The following is a 20,145-nucleotide window of genomic DNA, read 5'->3' as shown; positions in this document are numbered from 1 at the left end:
TGTACAGGAGGGCTGAGCTTGGGTTGCGGTGGGCACAGCATGGCTCCCTCCTCCCAGGGAGAGGGAGTGGTGCCCACTGCACGTGGTATTGAGAGCTGAATGGCACCACATACCCAGCACATAGGAATTGTCCAGAAATTGGTGGTTCTTATTTTTTCCACCAAGCTGGACTCTTCTCTACTGCAAAGTTCCAGTCATTCTCCCAGGCAGAGGATTCTATTCTGATGTCACTGTGAGGGGAGAAAAATTTTTTAACCCAGCCCTCATTTTGCCAGTAAGGAGCCAGGGCAGTGGTGTGTGGGCGGTGCCCAAGGTCACACTGCTGTGCTTTGTGTTTCTGAATATGTAGTGATGCTAACAACCCTGTGACCTACGGATGAGGCAAGTGGTGTTTTTCAAAAATGGGATGTGAGGCTGTTATCATATGGACATTCCGTATGGAGGCCAAAATGAAATTCCTGTCCTCTGTGGGCAGACCAGGAAAACAGGCAATGAAGACACGGTTCCTCTCCCTGCTTTGTGATGGTTTGGGAAGGAGCGGTTAGAAAGTCACCGTTTTCCCTGTGACAGGCCTTCGGAGGTCAGCACACAGCTCTGGAAGCACAAGCCTAACTGTCCGCAGCTTTGGAAACTGTCCCTGTTGTCCTGTTTGCTTGCTGGGGTATCTTAATTTCTCATCTTGGCTTCTATGCTGACACATGACCACCCCAAGGCCGTGGTCTGCCTGGCTTGTGTGCCCCTCAGCCTGTGCTGCCCCCACTGTCCTCTGAAGTGTGGGGTCCCAGGAGTGCAGCCTTAGCTGTCTCATCTCTCTTCTGCTTCCTGGGGCTTCAGTTATCTCATTTGAGCTCTGGACCCACGGAATGTCTCCATGCTCTCAGTACGTGTCTACGTGCTGGGACCCCACTGCACAGGTACATCAAATACCACTTCTGGCTCAGGTCGGAAACCTGGAGCCATTCTAGATTCCCTCTCCTCTTATTTCTGTGCCTTAAGTCCAATCCCTTGTCTCTAACCTGGACTGTTAAGACTGCTCTCCAATTGCTCTCCAAAATGTCCTTGTACTTTTCCATAGGGCCACAGAACACTCAAAACACTTTAGTCGTTTCCTTTTGTCATCTGTGAAGAACTTAAACTCCCTAGTGTGGCTACCAAGCAAGCCCTCCATGGTCCAGCCTCTGCTGCCTCTGACTGAACCCTTGGCCCCTGGACTCTGCATTCTCACCCGACCCAGCCGCCCTCCCTTGTTACAGGCAGCAAGTCCAACCCCCGGTCCTCCTTCCACTGTTGGAAAGTTCTGTCACACTGGTTTCCGTGTCTGCTGCCCACTGCACTGCAAACCTGAAGGCACCAGCATTACTCTAGGCACACAGTAACTGCTCTCTGTTTAATTAATGGAGAAATCAAAACAAGAAGAGCTGTTCTTTTTTTCCTGCATGATGGAGTGTTTTAGTCACTGATCTCTAGAGTGGCTGACCTGGGGCCTTGGCACCCAGGGTCGCACAAAGGCAGCTTACCTAAGCAGGTGTTCAGTCTCCCAGTGTCCTCAGTACACACGGCTCCTCTTCTGCTGTCTCTTGGGCCATGGCCTGGCTGAAGCAGCTGAACTGCTGCCACTTTGGGGCATTTGTCATGTCACTTTGCTGTGCCTTCAAGCTAAGACAGGCAATAGTTTGGGAGAGGAATCTGTATTCTCTCTGGCAGTGGCTGTACTGCAGTTTTCTGAGGTGCAGTCTGGACACCGTCCAAATGTAGGCTTGAGATGGAGTTCTAGGTGGTTAATGCTGTTTCACTAGTGTTGTTAGTAATTGGTCCGCGGTGCATACTGAAGGCTTATGTCAAACATTCAGGAAGCCTTTTAAGAGTGGCCAGGGAGTTGTTTGATACCCTGTCATGCCTTAAACAGACAGATCTTTAGCCTGGAAGATTCCCCATACTTAGCTCTAGGGAACTTTTTTAACAGCAGCCAAAAATTCGTAGCAGCTTTATAAAGCTAAATCAAGACTTTGTGGCCCATGCCTTAAAATTAGGGATTTTAGACCTCAGGAAATGCCAATGGAAGCTGAATTGGCCTTCACAAATTTGGCATTATAAAGGCTGATTCACACACGCGTTCTCTGGGAAGCGCAGGTCTTCCCTGTGGATCCTCTCATCTCTGCCTCTACCCCTGCTTGCGAGCCCCGTGGTGCAGCCGCGCACAAATCTGGCTGCTACCCCGTCGGCAAGACCACACAGACCCTGGGGAGGCGTGCTGCGGCCTGGGTGCTGGCCCAGGGCAATCAACTAGTAATTGTCGCCAGGCAGCCCTCGGCCTCTGCGAAGCTGGGTCCAATTTATAAAATAACATTTAAGGAATTTCGGATTAAATTACGAAACATTCTTCAAATTGGACACTTGTAAATGCCTCCGGGCGGTTTTAGCCCTACCCCCCACAAACCCACTATGGCTTTGGCACCCCTCCAGTCGCGCTCTCTTCCCTCGCCAAGGCTGCTGCATCCCAGCACACGCGGCCCTGGCCTCTTGGCGCGGTCCCCAGCCCTCCAGCTCCCTGGGTGGCCACCCCTAGGCCAGGGGGCGGAGCTGCGGCGGCGCAGGGAGGGCTGCGGGGGCGGGGCCGCGGGCGGGCAGCGCGGCCGGAGCGCGGGGAGCCGAGCGGCGGCCGGGCCGGCATGGCGTGGCCCTGCATCAGCCGCCTCTGCTGCCTGGCGCGGCGCTGGAACCAGCTGGACCGCTCCGACGTGGCCGTGCCATTGACCCTGCACAGCTATTCGGACCTCGAGATCGAGGAGCCGGGCCCGGGCAGTGCCGCCTCGCGCAAGTGCCCGTCCCCTGTGGGCGGCCGGGACCCCAGCCGGGACGTGCCGCTTACTCAGTACCAGCGGGACTTTGGCGTGTGGACAGCGCCCGCGGGGCCGAGAGATACAGCACAGGCTCGCAGGCCCGGGGCGGGCAGCCGCAGGGTCAAGCCCCCAGCGCCCCCTGGCCGGGGGGTGTATGTGCTCCCCATCGGAGATGCGGACGGAGCTGCAGCGGCGACCACGTCGTACAGGTGAGGGTCAGGGGAGCGCACGGTATCTGGGCCCCATGTCGGAGGGGTCTGAGCCCCGGGAGCCAGGAGCACCAGGGTGGTTAGGAGGGAGGAGGAGCCTGGAGCTCCCATCCCACACACAACTTAAGAGCTGCAGGCGGCCTCTGAGGTAATCCGCTTTGGTCCCTGGCACTGCCAGCGTCTCCTGTGCTCCCTGACCAGACTCACCTCGGTGGGGAGCTCACTGCCTCACTCGCTGGCTTCTCGGGCAGTCCTGTCAGAAATGCTTGCCCTCAACTGAGTTAAACCTGCTTCCCCTTAACTTCCACCAGGGGGGCCCAGCCATAGGAGAGGTGCGCGCAGTCCAGCTGCCTGAGCCAGTGTCTTCTGTTTGTGGTGAGGACCAAGTGCACGGCTTCCTAGTGGGTGGTCCCCTGGGGATCCCACTGAGTGACTGAGGGCAGGCCTATGTGTCCTCAGCTCTGGCCTGGACAACTGAGGGGTTTTGCCCTTCTTATTACAACAGTGATGTGTACTCACTGTAGAAAAATTTGAAATCACAGAAATTATTTTGTGTAGTGTAGAAAATGGGTTTACCCTTCATCCTACCCCAAACTGTTGTTTCTAATCCTTAATATGGATTGGAGTGCATATCTGTTTATAATTCTTCGATGGTTAGATTTGTACTGTACACTTTTTTCATGTCTTGTGTATATAGGTCTGTTACTAGATGTTCTTCTACAACATGAATTTTAATGAGTAGGCAGTATGTCCAAATACTAACCTACTCTCATGTCATTGAATGTTTAGGAATGTTTCTAATTTGGGCCTATTACAAACACTGTTCTTTTGATCTAGTTACTTCATTTCCAGAAATTTTCCCTACAGGTAACCCTGAACATAGGGTGGGAGCTAAGGAATATAAGGTATGTGTTAACACTGTACAGCAGAAAATGGAAACAGTTCCACTATCCTTTAATTATAGCGCTGCCATAGGATGGGCTCTGGGAAACCCAGAATGTCCTGATAGTAGATCTTCCATAGGTACCTGTCAAAAAAAGATGCAGAACCGTATGTCTGCTACTATTTGTGTTTTTAAAGGGGCTGAAATATACATAGCTGCTGAAATAAGTGTAAGATGCCTCTGCATGGATGCGTGAAAAAATGGTAATCTCGAGGGAGAGGAAGAAGGGGAAGGAGTTGTGGATGCTCCCTGGGGGTGGAAGGAGACTGAAGGACTTTTCCCTTTGCTCTTTTGAGCCACTGCTTCAAAAATATGTTTATTACCTTTAACAAAATTTTTTTAGAGAAAAATAATTTCTATGATAAGCATTCTTTGCTTATACCAGTCTTTGCTTATACCATAATTTCTTTAGTATAAATTCCTACCTGTGGAATTAAAGACCAAAAGGTATGAACTTTTCCCTATAATTTTATTACTTTTAAAAAGCAACTGTTAAAAAAAAAAAAAGGCAAATGTATTGAGGTAAAATTTCCATCCATTATAAGTATACAGCTGGGCATCACTACCATAATCAAGACAGGTGGAACATTCCATCTCCCAGAGGTGCCTTCATGGACATGCAGGTTTTAAGGAATTCAGTGGGAGTGACTGTTGCAGGGTGAGGCCTGTGTTCAGGGATGTGTGCTCAAACTGAGCTGCAGAAACGCAGGCAAGGACATTGGGTGGAACAAACACTGAGCCACAGTGCCAGGCCCTAGGCAGGCAGTGGACAGTGCTAACTGATGCATGACCAGACCCTGAACCAGCTGCAGTGGCCTGAGTGGTGATGGGTCTCAAAGGCCAGAAGTCCTGAGTGTGCAGCACCCTCAAATGTGCAGACCCAGGGCAGAGCTGGCAGGGAGAAGGCTTCAGCTTAAGGAAGGGAAGCGCTTTCTAATAACTAGGATTGAGTGTGATGGGTGAGCCTCGCCTGGTGCTGAGCTGCTCACTGGGAGTGTCCAGTGAAGGCTGAGCTTTTAGAAGCAGTCCCTCACCTTTGATGAGCAGATGGCAGATTGAAATGTCTTGCTGGTCCTTCCAGCTCAAGTGATACTAAAGGTACTAGTTAATACTCTTTGGTTAGCATGAGCCAGGCACCAGGCTTCGGGGTTCCCATGTATTGTCTCCCGAAGATGCACACTAACCCTCTGGGATCAGTTCAGTTCTTGCTGTTCCCACTCTACAGATGAGCAACCTGAGTGGCTGTTGTGAGCTCACGCAGAGCAGAGCAGAGTGGAATCTGAGTGTGTCTTACCTAGAGGCTAAACTGATGCCCCCAACAGGTTATCATCCCCTAAGATGCTGCCGCCTCTGGATCAGGCAGTTCCTTGATCAGGGGTGAGCAGATATCGACAAGCGTTGGGACACACTGAGCTCTTAGCTCTCACTCCTGGTGTCTAAGCTTGGTGGATCTCTTGTCCCTCTGACCCTTTCCTCATTTGTAAAGCAGAAATAGTAAGAGCTGGGCTGCCTGGCAGAGACACAGGTCACTGCTGAACTTGGCTCCCCCAGCACCATGCCAGCTGACTTCTGGGACCCTCTACCTCCTGGCTCTACTACTGACATGAGCGACTCCATCCCGCTTGCCTTCTTGAAAGATGCTCACAGGGAACCTAAGAGATCATAGTACTGTGGCTACTTTTCTTCACCCCAGCAGTTCCTTCCTTGCCAGGGCCCTGGTCTCCAGGTGAGAACTGACCTGCCTCACTCGCTCAGCCAGATGGGCAGCGGGGTCCTGCCCACTGCCAGCCTGGGACTCTCCTCCTGACCAGTTCCTTCTAGAGTCTCCCCCTCCAGAACTCTAGCTTCTCCCACTTCTGGACGATCTCCTTCCTCAGTCATCTTCCTCCCTCCTTCCTGGGTTGAGTCAGTTAAAGGGCTAATAGTCAAAGTGCCAGACTTAACTCCCTCTTTTCCAACTGTCCAACTTGAAAGCTCAGGGAAGTTAAGCGATTTGCTTGAAGCCGTTTTGGGCTGACAACCCAGGCCCAGGATCCTCAGTCTATGATACCCTGAGTGGTCCTCTGCCTCTCGGTGGGAGGGACTGTGGCCCTCAGAGTCCAGCTGAGGCTCCCATGAGGTGGATGATAGTGGAGTCTGCTTGGTGGGGGGAGGCACAGTGAACTTGGCTAGTCCGGTATTTTTATTATCTCATGTAGAGCCATGAGTCTGCCTGCTTCCTCTTCTGGGCAGTTACCAGGCCCTGTCTGCAGTGTCCCTTCTCCATCCCCACTGTAGTATCTCCCCTGCTCCTAGCTCTAGTACCAGCCCTGCCCCAGGAGCAGCCACAGGCACTGCTCTAGCTCCTGGCTCTGGTTGCCTCCTGCTCTGGGACCCCCTGCAACCACCCTGAGGTAGCAGGCTTGGGCTGCCTGGCCCAAGGCACAGCTCAGTTTGGGAACAGAAGGGCACACCCAGGGGAGGACCTGCTTCCCAGAGGAAACAGAGCAGCAGATGGCTTGGGCAGCTGGTCTTGAAACCTTGCAGCTTTGGAAGCAAAAATTATCTGATAGGGCCCTGGCCCAGTTCACTTCCTGGCACCCAAGTGCTGACCATGAAAAAACACAGCTGCTCTCTGCACACGTGGCCTGCCCAGTGGTGCCCAGCTGTGCTGCTGCCAGGGAGAAAAGGCAGCTTTGTTGACCTCAGGGCCTGGAATCCTGCCAGGACTGTGGATGGGAGATAGGCTCAGACCCAGCCCACATGTGGGTGCTGCCCCCGGCCAGCTGGACACTTTCCCCTACAACATCACTATGACAAGGGTTCCTGTGGGCACGGGAGCGCTCTGCCATTTAATAGTGTAGTTGATAGAATTAAAATAGGTCTTCTTTTGTTTGTTTAAAGGAATTGAAGAGTTAAAGAACATGGAACGCTGAGCACAAGGAGCTAGGCTGTGCCAGCCTTGTCCCTTCCCTCCAGGGAGCTTCTACCCCAAGCCGGGGGCAGACCACCATCCCTCCCTGCACTGCACGAGCACACAGCAACAGGCAAAAGCCAGGCCATCTTTAGTTTCTTGAGAGAGTCACCATGATTTATTCCCTTTTGCAGCAGATAATTAAAAAATTACTAAAAATTAAACATAACCCTGAGCCTCATTTTCCTCCTAAGTGGTAACTATGGAGGACTGTGCTGTGCACTGTCCAGGCCAGCACCTCCTCAGGATCTAAGGTCCGCCAGTGACATGGGCTGGAGGTGAGCGACTTCGCTGGTTCTGGGCTTCCAGGACCCTTTGAAGTGGCCTGGAGACGAGAGAGGGAGCCCTGGAGGGCACGGCTGGAAAGTGCTCCCCTTAAGGCCCCGTGCAGGCCAGGTGCCTGCCGGGACAGGAGGATCCCAACTGCTGCTGGAGCTTCCCATGCATCCTGTGCCTGTTGGCAACAGGGGAGAAAGTTTCTGCTCCTATGCCCTGTGGGGTTGGGGTGAGCAGACCTCCCAGTGGAGCTCTCAGAAGCAGAGGGCTAGTCCGGAGTCTGTGCTTCTTCCGCTGGTTCTGCCTTTTTAAGGAGAGAAAGGAACATTTGCAGCCAAAGCAGCATCTCAGCAGTGGACGGGTGTTGGCCAGGAACACGGAAGCCCGTGGCAAAGGCAATAGCTTCTGAGGGGCTAGGGGAGAGGATGGCTCTGTGCAAGGCTGTGATGTGTCCTCTGTTCCAGACAGGAATTCCAGGCCTGGACTGGAGTGAAACCGTCCAAATCCACAAAGGTGAAACCCACCACAGTCATCACAACCCACAGCTCCAGATGGGACGGCAGCCCTGGGGCTGGCTTCCAGGTCAGTCCGAAGCTGATGCTGTGGGATGAGGGGCTGAGTGCCTGGCTGCAGGGCTGAGGACAGAGGTCTTTTTCCAGGTTAGGGACAAGGAGTCAGATTTGGATGGTGTAGGATGGCATTATACAGGGACAGTGGTGTCAGAGAGCCAATCATCCCTCTCAAACAGAAAACCAAGGTGCTTCTTGTTGCCGCTTGTGTGTCCCCCTAGTGCTGGCGTCTCTGGGGAGCAGGGGGTCTCTTCCCCTCCTAAATCCCACTCTTACCGTTGACCACTGACAAGCCCTCCCAGTGCTTGGCATTCGTGAGAGGAGGCGATGGATGGGAGGTGGGGCTGCTCAGCTTCCTGACTCAACCCAAAGGAGGCTTCAGAAGCAGACTCCAGGGTCCACGCGGCTGCAAATGCACATGCACGTTTCCCCTGAAGACCCTTCGGTTCAGCAACTTTCGAGGATGGCAGAGTGGGGATGTTTTCCCTGGATTCATGGGTAGGGGGAAAGTCGAGGAAAAGGCCATGTTTCCACTGATCTGTGGCAACATTTCATGTCTGTCTCAGGTCCCTGAGGTGAGGAAGAAGTTCACCCCTAATCCCTCAGCCATCTTCCAGGCCCCTGCACCCCGGATCCTCAACGTGTGACTGTCCATCGAGAGGAGTGAGCCCTGGGCAACAGAACCCGTGCCCCAGGGGCTGGGTGAGGTCTTGGTCCGGATGGACCCTGTGCAGAGGCACCGCTCCTCGCGGGCAGAACAGAGGCCCAGGAGGGACACCACGCCACCCTCTTCTTCCTCAAGAAGTGTGCAGAAGGCTTTGGATCTTTAACTGCCTCGTTTGGCTGCCCTTCGGTTTTTAAATCTGAAGAACTTGATCAACTCTACCAAGAACTGGTCCCTGGGGGCTGAGGAATATGGACATAATAGGTCCTCGGAAGATCCAGTAATGTCCCCTTTGTCCTCCCAGGCTGCATGATAATTTTATAACCTATGGTAACCCAAGGCAATAGCCTTGGATAGTCCTGCAAAAGGCTCACTCGTTCAGGCTGTACGAGAAATCTTAGGTTATCCCCTGCATGGGACTCATGATGATGCCAACGAGTAACCAGGGAGAAATTCCCAAAGAAACAAAGTATCAATCATACCGTTTCAACTTTAAAGACAATTTCTTTATGGCCAAGATGACCCTGGTTTTAACCAAACATTTCTTGGGATGAGTGAAGTACCAAACCAATGACATTTACCATGTGGTAGGGTTTTGAACCTCACAAGCTCCAGTGCTGTCCCCTTAACATATTAATGACTAGATGGGAACTACTATACACACTGGCTAAAAACAGAGCTTTGGGGGGGAAAGGGTGGCATTAACCTCATTCCCTAAAAGACCTTTAAAAAGTCACCTCATTACAGGGAGCTCACTACCTGTCGAGGAGGCAGCTCATTTTGTTTTTGGAAGGCCCTCTCCTGACTTTCTCGATAAATTCCAGCTAATGGAGCCACCTGGAACCAGCTTGGTCCCCTCTTTGCACAGCAGCCCTTGAAACATCTGAAGGAGTCTGTGTTCCTTTTACACCTGAGAGGCACCAGCTTGGGACAGTATTGCTAAGGAAACTCAAGGATTTCCCCTCGGATCTTTATTCCCCTCCAGCCCACAAGGGGCTTAGCTAGGTGAGCATTTACTTTCGCCACAGGAGGTGGCGTTCAGGTTTTAGAAGCAGCTCAAGAGTGGGAGGTGGGGCGTGTTTCCAGCTCAGGCTGCGAGGGGGCCGTCCCCTCAGAGGTGCTAGCTCCTGGCTCCAGCAGGCACAGCCCTTCTCCTTGTTCCAACAAAGGAAATGCTCTGAGAGAATAATTTTAAAGAGAAAAGCAAAACCATATGCTTACACAAAGGGTTCTATTATTTCAGACTTCATTGGTTTGCATGTTAGATGTTTCTAAGAGAAAAGAGACTGCCTGCTGGGCATTCTGTGAGAAGCAAACAGATTAACTGTACAATCTCAGATTTTACTAAAATGCAAATGTACTGTTTCAATTTCTTGTTAACTTATTTCTTTAAATTACTTACAAACATGAGCACCTTCTCATGTCTTCCTTTATCCTCCTCTCGGTCACAGGACTGTGATGTGCCTTGGCTACTGCTGCTGTCCCTTGGAGGCTTGTAGGTTCTGAGGCTTCTCACCCTGGGCTGCAGTCGCAATGGTGCCGTATGTAGTATTTTATGGAACCCACCAACCTCCTCTTTCAATTACTCCCCCCCCAAACCCTGCCAGGAGCCTGGGGTAAAAGGACTGTCTGTGAAGCTAGGCTTGGGCTCAGATCTTGGCTTTTCCACTCACTTAGCTGCCAGCAGTTTAGGCTTCTGTTTCCTTATCTGCAACATGAGGATAATACACCCCCGCCATACCCTGCTAAGAGAATTCGTGTTTCTGTGCTTGGTGCTCAGTACAGTAAACGGCCAACAAAGCCCAGCTGCCGTCCTTATTCTCTCCTATCCAAGTGTCTCTTCCTGGGAGCCGGCTTTACCCTCATCTACAGATCTGGTCCATCTGAGGTGCCTGCCCATGTCACACAGTAGAACTGGCCTTTCCCTAGAGCCTGCCTGGGGAGCCCTTTCATTGAGTTGGGAAAAGCAGGCTGCCCCCTCCCATCAGCATCAGCTCTGCAGCAGCGGGGGTAGCACCCACGGCCTGAGACAGGCCTGACCTCCGGGAGGCATCCCGCAGCCCAAGAACAGCTTTTCACGAACACCCTAGCGCAACAGCCTTCCTTCCTACTCTTCGTTATTAGATCTGGATTCCAAAGAACCTTCCTCCCACTCACTCTGGGTCTTAACATAAGGCTTTAAGATACAATGTTAGTGGCGCTGCCTTAAGAAGCAACTGACACAGTAACAGCCTCAACCACGTGGTTCCAACTCACATAGGTTATATATATAATACAAAGACAGAAACGCACCGGATTATTAATGGTGGTTATCTTTGAGAAGGGGAGCTACAGGTAACTTAAAATGTTTTACACCTTACAATTATTTGCTAAGGTTTCTACAAATCATTTTTGTATTTACTCAAAAATTTAAAAGCAGTTTAATCTGTTAGCTAGTTTCAGCCAAAAGAAAGAGTTCAGTATTAATTATTCCACAACCAGAGCCAGTACAACAGTGGCAGCCTGATCAGCGTGAGGAGGCCCAAGCAGAGGGCAGCCCCCACCGCCTCACGTCCTTTCATCAGCATTTAAAGTCCCGCCTTTCTCTGCACCAGGGTGCTTCAGACTTAGAAAACCCATTACAAATACTAATACTTCCATACCTGTAATAACTCCAGGATTTTAGGTCAAACTCCCAAAATCAGCTGCTGAGAACACCATGGCCCTGTGCCCATCCTGGGGCAGACAGCGGACCTTACCCTTGAGCAAGGTCAGTCCCACTGGCCCCATCGGTCAGGAAGAGGGCATCTCCAATTAAGGTACTGCCTGTGACACTAGGCTGTCTGTCCTGTGGCTGCTGAAACAAATAACATTCAGGAAGGGGGGCTAAGCAATGGCCCCTCTCCTCCTCCTTTCAGACCACTCAACTCCCTAAAGACGGACACTAATCAAGTCTGGTCCCAAAAGAGCCACATATCTGGACTGTGTCACATGTCGTTCTCTCCGCAGGACTTCTTACCTTTCAAGAACCAAAGTTATCAAAGCCTTGAGCTCTTATTAAGGGTGGCTATAAACAGTAGTCATTTCTGAACTATTTCTGCACTTTCTGTAACTTTTTAGCCACTGTGACAGCAGCTGGTCCCAACAGGACTGGGTCACTAGAGTAATTCTTTTGAGGCCTCAGCACAGACTCCTTCTCTCTTGCCACTCAAACCAGGGTGTTTCTTCGTTAGACAACAGGAGCTTTGAGGTCTGGGCTTGACTTTGAGGGGGCTCTGAGCTCGTTAGGTAGTTCTCCATTGCCCCAAAGCTGTCAGAAATCACTATGTCCACACATCTTCCAAATTTTCTGCAGATTTTTATATATCTGTAATCCTTTATTTTATTTAGCTGCAAATTCTTTTTGGAAAGAAGTGGAAGAATTCATTTAAATAAACACCTTTACCTCTGCCCCATCCCAGCTCTTTGTAACCTAACGTAAGAAAAACACTACCCAAGTGCAGTGCTCCAAACTCAGAAAATCCCATCTCAAATAGTCAAAGATTTATTGTAGGTATTTTTGTTCCACAATTATGTTACACATTATGATACAAATACATTGCAAACATTGACATATATGGGGACTATTATACTTACTATTTTTTTTTTTTTGCAAAAAGATAATTTCTTGGGGTTATTCATATCTGAAATAACAATCTGTAATATGGATCAAATCTTCCATCCTGCAGATCCGAGTCACAGTCCACTGCTGAATGAATTTTTACACTTATCCATTAACCTTGTCTGGAGTATTGATATATAGAAGATCTGAGCCTTTTTAGCAACACTATTTTATTACTAAGCCAGGGCCCTCCCTCTCCCTTACTGAACAGACAGATCCTCCTGCACCTGCCCTCCTCAGATGCTGCATAAAAAGGACAGGCTTCTGGTCACTGCCTCCCTGCCTTTTCCCGACTCAAACATCTAGAGGATTCATGAAAACACGGATTATCCTGCTTGGGTAAGTTTCTCTGACTCTGACTCATAGGGTTTCAAATTCTCTTGGAGCAGATTCCTAACTGAGAATAAATTCTTAACTTCCACACAGACTGTCAGAAAGATTGGGGCAGAGGTTCTTTAATGAAACTGGACATCACACAGGGCGCTGCTAACCTTCCTTCTTCTGTCCATGCCTGCTTCCTGAGAGGGGCTCTGCTTCTGACACAATTCGTTCTGCTTCCCAGCACTGACATCCCTGTCAGCTTCAGCAGTCATTTCTCTACCTTTAAGGCACTCAAAGGGTTTGTCTGAAACACTTCTTGGGAAAGACTCCTTGACAAAGAAGAGGAGGACACCAAAATGACTGATGGGCTGCTCCCCACTGGCCTCTCCACACAGATTTGGCTGCGGAAGCTCCGGCAGACGGTGCAAATGGTGTGAAACCAGCTCTCCGCCCGGCAGCACTCGAGGCTTGTGTACGTCTGCAGAGTGTCTGGGATTGGTGGGTGTGTCTACTACTAACAAAGTAAGACCTTTCCTGGTTGTAGTCAAAACTCTTCCTGACCTGTGCTGGGTTCTGCCCATCCCTTGACAGTGCTCTGAGGCTGGGTGCAGTAATTCTCTTGTGCTCCAGGAAATTCTGCCCAGCTTCAGCCTCCGAGGCCTGGGTGTTCTCCACACAGCCTCACCACTTCCTGAGCCGACTCCCGAGGGCTGAGTGTGGATTCTCCTCACCACGGCCACTGCTGAGTGTGAAGCCTGACCCTCCTTCCAGATGTTACCAGCTGCCTATAACCCCAGCCCACAGGATGGGTGGAATCTCTAGCTTGCTAGACCCCTTTTCCATCTCATGCAAGGAGTCTCGGGCCCAAGGTTGTCCCTTGGAAAACACCCAGAGGAGAGAAGGGCCTGGTATACATGGCCTGCCCCACTCTGAGACTGACGGAGTGTGCACGGTGAACAAAAGCCAGCTGCCAGAGCATGCACCCACTCTCGTCTTCACGCTGCAATCAGGAAACAGACTTCTGTCCTAAAGGGATCTGACCTGGGACTGACGCTCTGGTGGTGTTAGGTGGAGCCAACAGCTTGGTGGCCATGATATTCTGACGCACAGAGAATGACCTGCTCTCCCAAACAGAAGAGTCATCACAGTTCGAGGCTTTGAATCCTGCTTTCCTAGGGCCTTCTTCGTTCCATTCATTGATCTTCATTCAGAATCCCCATATGTTTATTTGTGAGGAAGTCCAGAAAAGGAATGTTACAAATGGCCTGGTGAATATTACTCACTGTAATTTCTTTGGGAATCCTGGTCCAAAAAACAAAGATATGAGGAGTGATTCTCTCTCTACATAATTTAATCAGTTAAGCTACGAAAGGACCATCTGTGTACAGGCCCTAACAGGCGGGGATAATGATGGTTTGGTGCTACTCTGGGGATGGGGAGCGGCCAGGTGCTTCTCTTCCTCCCTTTCTCTTCTTTCCCACTAATTCCTTTGACTCTGGTGAGATGTGACCTCTTCACAGCCAGCTCTATTTAGGGCTCAAATGGGACTTCCCACTCATAGGCAGGAGACAGATTTCAAGAAGTTGATTGAATGATTAAGGTAAAACAAACCAACAAAAAAAGACTTTGAGGACTGAGAAAAGATAAAGGAAGTAAAGTGGAGCGCAGAACAGAATGATACTATAATTCAGTCTTGGCCAGTAAAAACGGAGTCAAAGCACCACGGAACACAAGGGCCACATTTCCCGTCCCTTGGAAAGATGGGAGATGGTGTTATGCTGGGGTGTGATGTTCGTGTTCTTATCAAAAGCAGTCAGGTCACTCTGTGTCTCCACAGCTGGGACCATGGAGGTGAGCAGGGGGCCAGAGGCACTCAGCCCACTCTCAGATTTCAAGTAGGACAACAAGCAGCATTACTGGAACTCCTCTGTCCCCTGCTTTTCATAAAGGACTGTCTAGACTGCCCCATGTGTTATGTTCCTGTCCAGTCTGACCTAATAATATTCCTCTGATTCAGGCCTCCTCATGTCTTTGGGTACGCTGTTAAGATTCTATTAATTTATGGCAGCCTTTACATGCAATGGAATACAGTTAATTTGTTTCCTTTGAAGGGAACGACCAAATGTAGAACAAAGGCCTGTCTACCATTCTGTCAGGGCCCAGGAAAAGAGCAAAATGCAGAGTCCCAATCAATGACAATGAGAGAGGCTGCAAAGAGCAGTGGTGAGCTTGCAGGCTTTAGAGCCAATGAGATCTAAGTTTAAATCTAGGTTCTATCATGTACTTGGCTAGGAAAGCCAAACAAGATAACCCTTCAGAACCTGGGTTCCCGATTTTTAAAAAAGGGAGCATGAGTTCTGCAATGATAAACAAATTAGGTAATATATGCAAGTACCTGGCCCCAAGTCTAACATGAAGTGGACACTGTTGTTACCTTTAACTGCAAAGGGCTGCTATTTACTCAACCTTGTAACATACCAGAGGCCAACTGAACAGTGTCTAAGCAGTGGAGATGGGGAAGTTACAGAGCTGGGGCAGCGGGGAGGCACAACCAAGAAATTCTCCCAAAACCATCAAGCAGACCCGCCTCAGTCTGGCTCTGAGAATGTCCCCAGCCCTGACACCCCTACCTCCCACTGGACTGATTTAGGTACAAAACATCTTTGTGGGCAACTGTCCGGAAATATCTGTGAGCCCGACGCCACTGATTAAAGAGGTACGGTACCTGTTGTGAGATGCTGCCTGGTATCCAACCGCCAAAGCCTGTCTCAGGATGTCACTGACCAGCTGCTCCGTCGCCTACGACAGAAGATGCTGTTACTCTCAAAATGGCCATCTGCTTGCTGGCAAGAAAGGATGCAGCTGACCCCATCCCAAACCCTAACAACTGTATCTAAGGACCAAAAGTTCTTAAGGAAAAATTAAAGGTTCAAATAATAGATTACAAACAGTAGGCCACAGTGATAGAGACCATGACTCTGAGAAATTCTGAATGGTCAGAAATTATGTCCAACTATAGTTTTCATAGTCAGATATTGTTTTTGTTTGCTTTTTCCTGCCTGCAGCATGCACAAGTTCCTGGGCCAGAGAGTGTAACCTGAGCCACAACAGTGATGACGCTGAGTCCTTAACTACTCGGCCACCAGGGAACTCCAAACACAAACTCTTGATGTTGATGCTTTGACATTCAGAGGAACTACAATTTGGTTCATTTAAAAATCAGAAGAAAAAAAAAAAATCTTTGGAGTTCCCATTGTGGCTTACTGGAAACGAACCTGACTAGTATCCATGAGGATGCGGGTTTGATCCCTGGCCCTGCTCAGTGGGTTAAGGTTCCGGTGTTGCCATGAACTGTGGTTTCAGTCACAGACACGCTCAGATCCTGAGTTGCTGTGGCTGTGGCTGGCAACTACAGCTCTGATTCAATCCCTAGTGTGGGAACTTCCACATGCCACAGGTGCGGCCCTAAAAAACAGGGAAAAAAAGAATCTTAAAGCCTGTCATCTTCTACTTCTGTCCTTGTCCCTTACTCAAGGTAGCCTGAGATCCAAACTGTCCTGCCCGGCCGGCCCCTCACTGCTTCAGCCCCTGGGGCAGTTCACAGCCCCTCCGCTGCCCATAGGCACCCACCTTTAAAATCATGTCCTCCACCACCGACGCATACACATTCCTGTGAAGTGCCACAGGCTGCAAGGTGATTCCAATCTGGAAGAGCAGAAGGAAGCCATTTGTTCCTACTTCTACATTAAAAACAAGCACATCCTCTGATATGCAAGGATATCTGGGTGGAAGAATAACCCTCCAAACATTCTAGATAAAACTCATGGAGAAGAAACACAGAATATAGCAACTGGAGCCATTTGCTGTTCTGTCACTCCATGTTTCTGAGGGATTGTTAAAAATGCTATCATAATCCTGCTCTTACTCCCCAGATCTCCTTGCTGGGAGAATAAAGGATTTGCCATGAATTCTGATGGTGGGGGTCAACACATTGTAAAGCCTGGAATCGGACTCTGAGGCCCTACTTGCAAAAGGTGGTGAAGGGATTATTGGAAACTGCCCCGTTTTTCATTTGCTCTTGTAAGTGTAAGCAAACACTGAGGCACAGCCGAGTTCCCTCAGGGGTGGGCTGGTAATTCTCTGCTGTCCTGTAAGGGCAGTGGGTGCCACATCCACACCCAGGCAGGGCACCTGGGCTTTAGCAATGTCAGGGAAAGCTCATTATGACACACCTCATGAGGGACAGATGCTTCTACTGAGGCAAACGAGAGACAAGATGAAAAGTAAAAAACTGCCTGTATCTAGCTGCCTTTGCTTCGATTCCACGTTCAAGGAGCAACATCTACAATGTAATTCGTGTTCTTGCCTCAGGGCCCTGATGTGGGAAGGCAGGTGCTCAGAGCAGAGCCTGGGTTTACTGGCAGAAGGAGACCACACAGACTTCAGCAGAACGTCTGCTGTCGGTTCTAAGGCCAAACCTGGTGAGGGATCCAGCAGCACAGGCCTCAACCCCCTACCTTCTGTGTGATGTCACCAATAAATTCAGAGCCTGGCGTTGGTGGCAGGTAGAATTTCATTTCTTCCTGTTTCTCTTCCTGTTCCTTTTTGATGTTTATCTTTAGTGGCTCCGAGAGGCTGAGGATGTCCACTTCCTCCTCATTCTCCGGCTCGCTCTTCTGAAACTGCTGCAGGTCTTCCAGTTTCCGGCAGAGGTTGTCAGCAGAGGAGAATGATGATGGGCACTCTAAATGAGAGGTGATCAGTCTTATGGCAGCTGTGGTGACAAAAGAGAGGGACTTCCCCTCCCCAAAAGACCAACAGCCTGAGAGCCAAAGAAGAAGGGTATCAAGGAAGCTGACCTTCTTTCCAGTTCTGAAATTCTACGGATCTATAATTATGAGAACTAAGAAGTCATAAGGCAGACAAGCAGCAAGACAGGCATCTTGTGTAAAGGTAGATGTGATGATGTTAAGGGCAACCTAAGTCAAAGCAGCACACAATTCTGACTTACGCCACCAAAAATGAGGTCATCTTCCCACCCCACGGATTTTTTTTTTTTCAAATTTTAAATCTGAACAATTTAAAATGCATAATGGAGAAATTATAAGGCACCCCTCTTCTCACTGCTCAGAGATAAGTACTATTAACATTTTAGTGTATACCATGCATCCAATCTTTAATAAGCTGATTTATACAAAGCCCAACGAAGAGTATTATAACTGTAAAGCCAGGGGAGCTCTCATCGTGGCTCAGCGGAAATAAATCCAACCAGTATCCACCAGGATGTGGGTGTGATCCCTCAGTGGGTCAAGCATCTGGTGTAGCTGTGGCTGCGGTGTGGACCAGCAGCTGTAGCTCTGATTCAACCCTTAGTCTGGGAACCTCCATATGCCATGGGTGTGGCCCTAAAAAAGCCAAAAAAAAAAAAAAAAAAAAAAAAAAAAAAGAACTGTAAAGCCTGGAGGGGCTCTGGGAATCTTCTAGGGCACCCCTTTCACTTTATGGCTAAGTAACAAGAGGTCCAGAGCAGCTACACGAGGGGGTTAAGGGCACCCCGCAGGGTGATGGCAGAGCATCCAGCTCCTGGCATCCTGTGCTACTGTAGGCCGGGCACTCACAGGTTAATCAGCCACAGTAACAGAAGCCCTGGGCCGGTTCTGCGTATACTACCGGTGAAGCACAGAAGTACGGACATGGTCTCTGCTTGCCAAAGAGCTTAGATATGTAAGTCTGACAAACCCTTAAGGTTCTGACATTAGATGTCACTGCAGATAAGAGAAAAGAGAGGTCGCCTTGCCTTTGGGTTCTCAGAAAAGTTTCATGGAGAAAATGGGACTTAAGTCTTAAAGGCCCCCCTGTGTTTCTAGTTCTCTCAGACGGGGGGAATGGAGCACCTGTTTTTCTGTAGAAATGGGGTTGAGAAGAGAAAACAACCCTTCTTATTCTTTAAGATGAAACTCAAAATATTCTCCCCATGTTTGTTTTATGCATAGCTCCCCCTTGACACCTGCCCACTTAGAGCTCTGTTATTTGTATCTTTATCATAAAACAATTCATTTTATCTGCAACAGGGAGTTCCCATTGTGGCTCAGGGGAAACCAACCTGACCAGTATCCATGAGAATGTGTGTTTGACCCCTGGCCTCACTCAGTGGGTTAACGATCCAGTGTTGCTGCGAGTTGTGGTGTAGGTTACAGACATGGCTCGGATCTGGCATGGCTATGACTGTGGTATAGGCTGGCAGCTGCAGCTCCCATTCAACCCTCTACCCTGGGAACTTCTATATGTCAAGAGTGAGGCCCTAAAAAAAAAGCTTTTTATCTGCAACATTATTAGCTGTTCACACCTGTGCCTCCAACACTTCCTAGCTAGGTTTTGGAGAGAAAGTAACAGATAAGACCTCATCTCCATCTTTAAGGAGGCTGCAAAGACTTGTCTATGTGGGGGGTGAATATAAGGTCACAAAGGAAGAAGTTACTTCTACCTGGAGGAAAGGAAGTGGTCAGGAAAGTCTTCCAAGGAGAAATGATGCTGAGGAGGGGGAGCTCCTGAACGAAAGGTGTGTGTCTGGTGCATGCCATGGGCTGGAACATGCCTGGCCGGGACACAGCACTTGGGACACTTGGGCACAAGTAATTCTGTAGGGGGTGTCCTGGGGGGCAGGTGGGACACACGGCCAGAGGTTAGCAAAGGCTCCTGTTTTCCAAGGCAGCTCCTGGAGTCCTCGGGTCCCTTCACTTCAGCTGAAGGACAGAGCACTTGAAAACTGCTGGGGCTGATGAGGCCCAAGAACTGTGGAGGCTGAGAGATGAGTGCGTGTAACATGGAAAAACCTCTCTGCTGTGGTGATGCTCTGAGTCTCCCCTGACACTTACCTGGCTCACTGTCGATCTGGGTCAGCACATCCTCAATTGAATCCCCTTCACTCCTCAGGCTCTCAGGGTCAGGTGGGGTGTAGCCGTGGCAGCGACACCAGTGAGCAATGTGCTTGGTTTTAAGGGGAGTCAGGTGGTGAAACCGTGGATTCTTTTCCAGTATTTCTTGTAAGACTTTTCGCATTGTCATTGCTCTTTGCCACTTAAAAAAAAATTGGGGAAGTGGGAAGGGAAACCATAATCAAATTCTTCCACTTTAGAAGTACGTTTAAATAAATCACCCAATTGTAAATTACCATGCTAACTTGTTAGAATCATTTTTTTCTAAGGAAAAAAAACCAAAAAACAATGGTGTTACTCCTTGGTCAAAAAAAAAAAAAAAAAAAAGTAAAAGAACTTCTGCCCAATGCTTATGAAATAAAACTAATATTCCTAGGTTTGGCCTTTTAAAGTTTTTTATTTGGTTTCTACCCGTGGTCTCCTACTTCCCCTCCCTCTCCAGCCTCCTCCAATCCCATTGCTGATGTTTTCAAGGCTTCCTAAGCATGCCTCTGTATAAGCTGCTTCCTCTTATAACCCCACTGTCTGGCATTGTGGCTCCCATAGTGTAAGTACTCAATAAGTATTTAAGTTTAATATATATAATTCTTTTACCAATTTTTAGAAATTTTTACCAATGCAGAAGAAAGTAGATCTTTCAAAGACTAGCTACAAGTCTTTAAAGAATAAGATTTTTAACTAAGGAAAAAGTTCTACCATCATATACTCAACAAAACATGCTGCAAATCTGATCACTGTTCCATATGACAAGGTTTATGGGAGCAGCCAGAATACACATGTGCTTTGGTTATTTTC

At 49.3% G+C, this 20,145-nt stretch overlaps 2 protein-coding genes across 21 annotated transcripts in view; one reads left to right on the top strand and one right to left on the bottom strand.

Annotated features, from left to right (window-relative positions):
- MAP6D1 (MAP6 domain containing 1) lies at positions 2,604 to 19,694 on the top strand. Of its 4 annotated transcripts, XM_021069929.1 has the most exons (6): positions 2,604 to 3,049; positions 7,686 to 7,803; positions 8,357 to 9,459; positions 9,906 to 9,995; positions 12,306 to 12,433; positions 12,811 to 19,694. In XM_021069929.1, exons 1-3 carry the CDS (start codon positions 2,670 to 2,672, stop codon positions 8,435 to 8,437), a joined length of 579 nt encoding a protein of 192 aa, XP_020925588.1. In that variant the 5' UTR covers positions 2,604 to 2,669; the 3' UTR covers positions 8,438 to 9,459; positions 9,906 to 9,995; positions 12,306 to 12,433; positions 12,811 to 19,694. The 4 variants fall into 4 exon arrangements, with proteins under 4 accessions (XP_020925588.1, XP_020925587.1, XP_020925590.1 ...); XM_021069928.1 differs by having other exon boundaries at positions 12,306 to 13,741; XM_021069931.1 differs by lacking the exon at positions 8,357 to 9,459 and having other exon boundaries at positions 2,606 to 3,049; positions 12,306 to 13,741.
- YEATS2 (YEATS domain containing 2) overlaps positions 11,955 to 20,145 on the bottom strand; it is a 108,309-nt gene continuing 100,118 nt past the window's right edge. For 13 of the 17 annotated variants that reach the window (XM_021069918.1, XM_021069915.1, XM_021069916.1 and 10 more), the window contains 5 exons: positions 19,291 to 19,492; positions 16,933 to 17,159; positions 16,046 to 16,120; positions 15,141 to 15,214; positions 11,965 to 13,717 (listed from right to left, as the gene is read on the bottom strand). In XM_021069918.1, coding sequence (XP_020925577.1) covers positions 13,609 to 13,717; positions 15,141 to 15,214; positions 16,046 to 16,120; positions 16,933 to 17,159; positions 19,291 to 19,492 — 687 coding nt within the window. In that variant the 3' untranslated portion in view covers positions 11,965 to 13,608. Of the gene's footprint in view, positions 13,718 to 15,140; positions 15,215 to 16,045; positions 16,121 to 16,932; positions 17,160 to 19,290; positions 19,493 to 20,145 lie in introns of all 17 variants that reach the window. The other 4 variants (XM_021069914.1, XM_003132559.6, XM_021069909.1 and 1 more) reach the window with 2 other exon arrangements.

This window comes from Sus scrofa, chromosome 13 (genome assembly GCF_000003025.6).
Source record: "Sus scrofa isolate TJ Tabasco breed Duroc chromosome 13, Sscrofa11.1, whole genome shotgun sequence".
In the NCBI taxonomy this organism is placed as follows: domain Eukaryota; kingdom Metazoa; phylum Chordata; class Mammalia; order Artiodactyla; family Suidae; genus Sus; species Sus scrofa.
The sequence above is the reverse complement of the archived record's forward strand: the minus strand, read 5'-3'. Positions and strand labels throughout refer to the sequence as shown.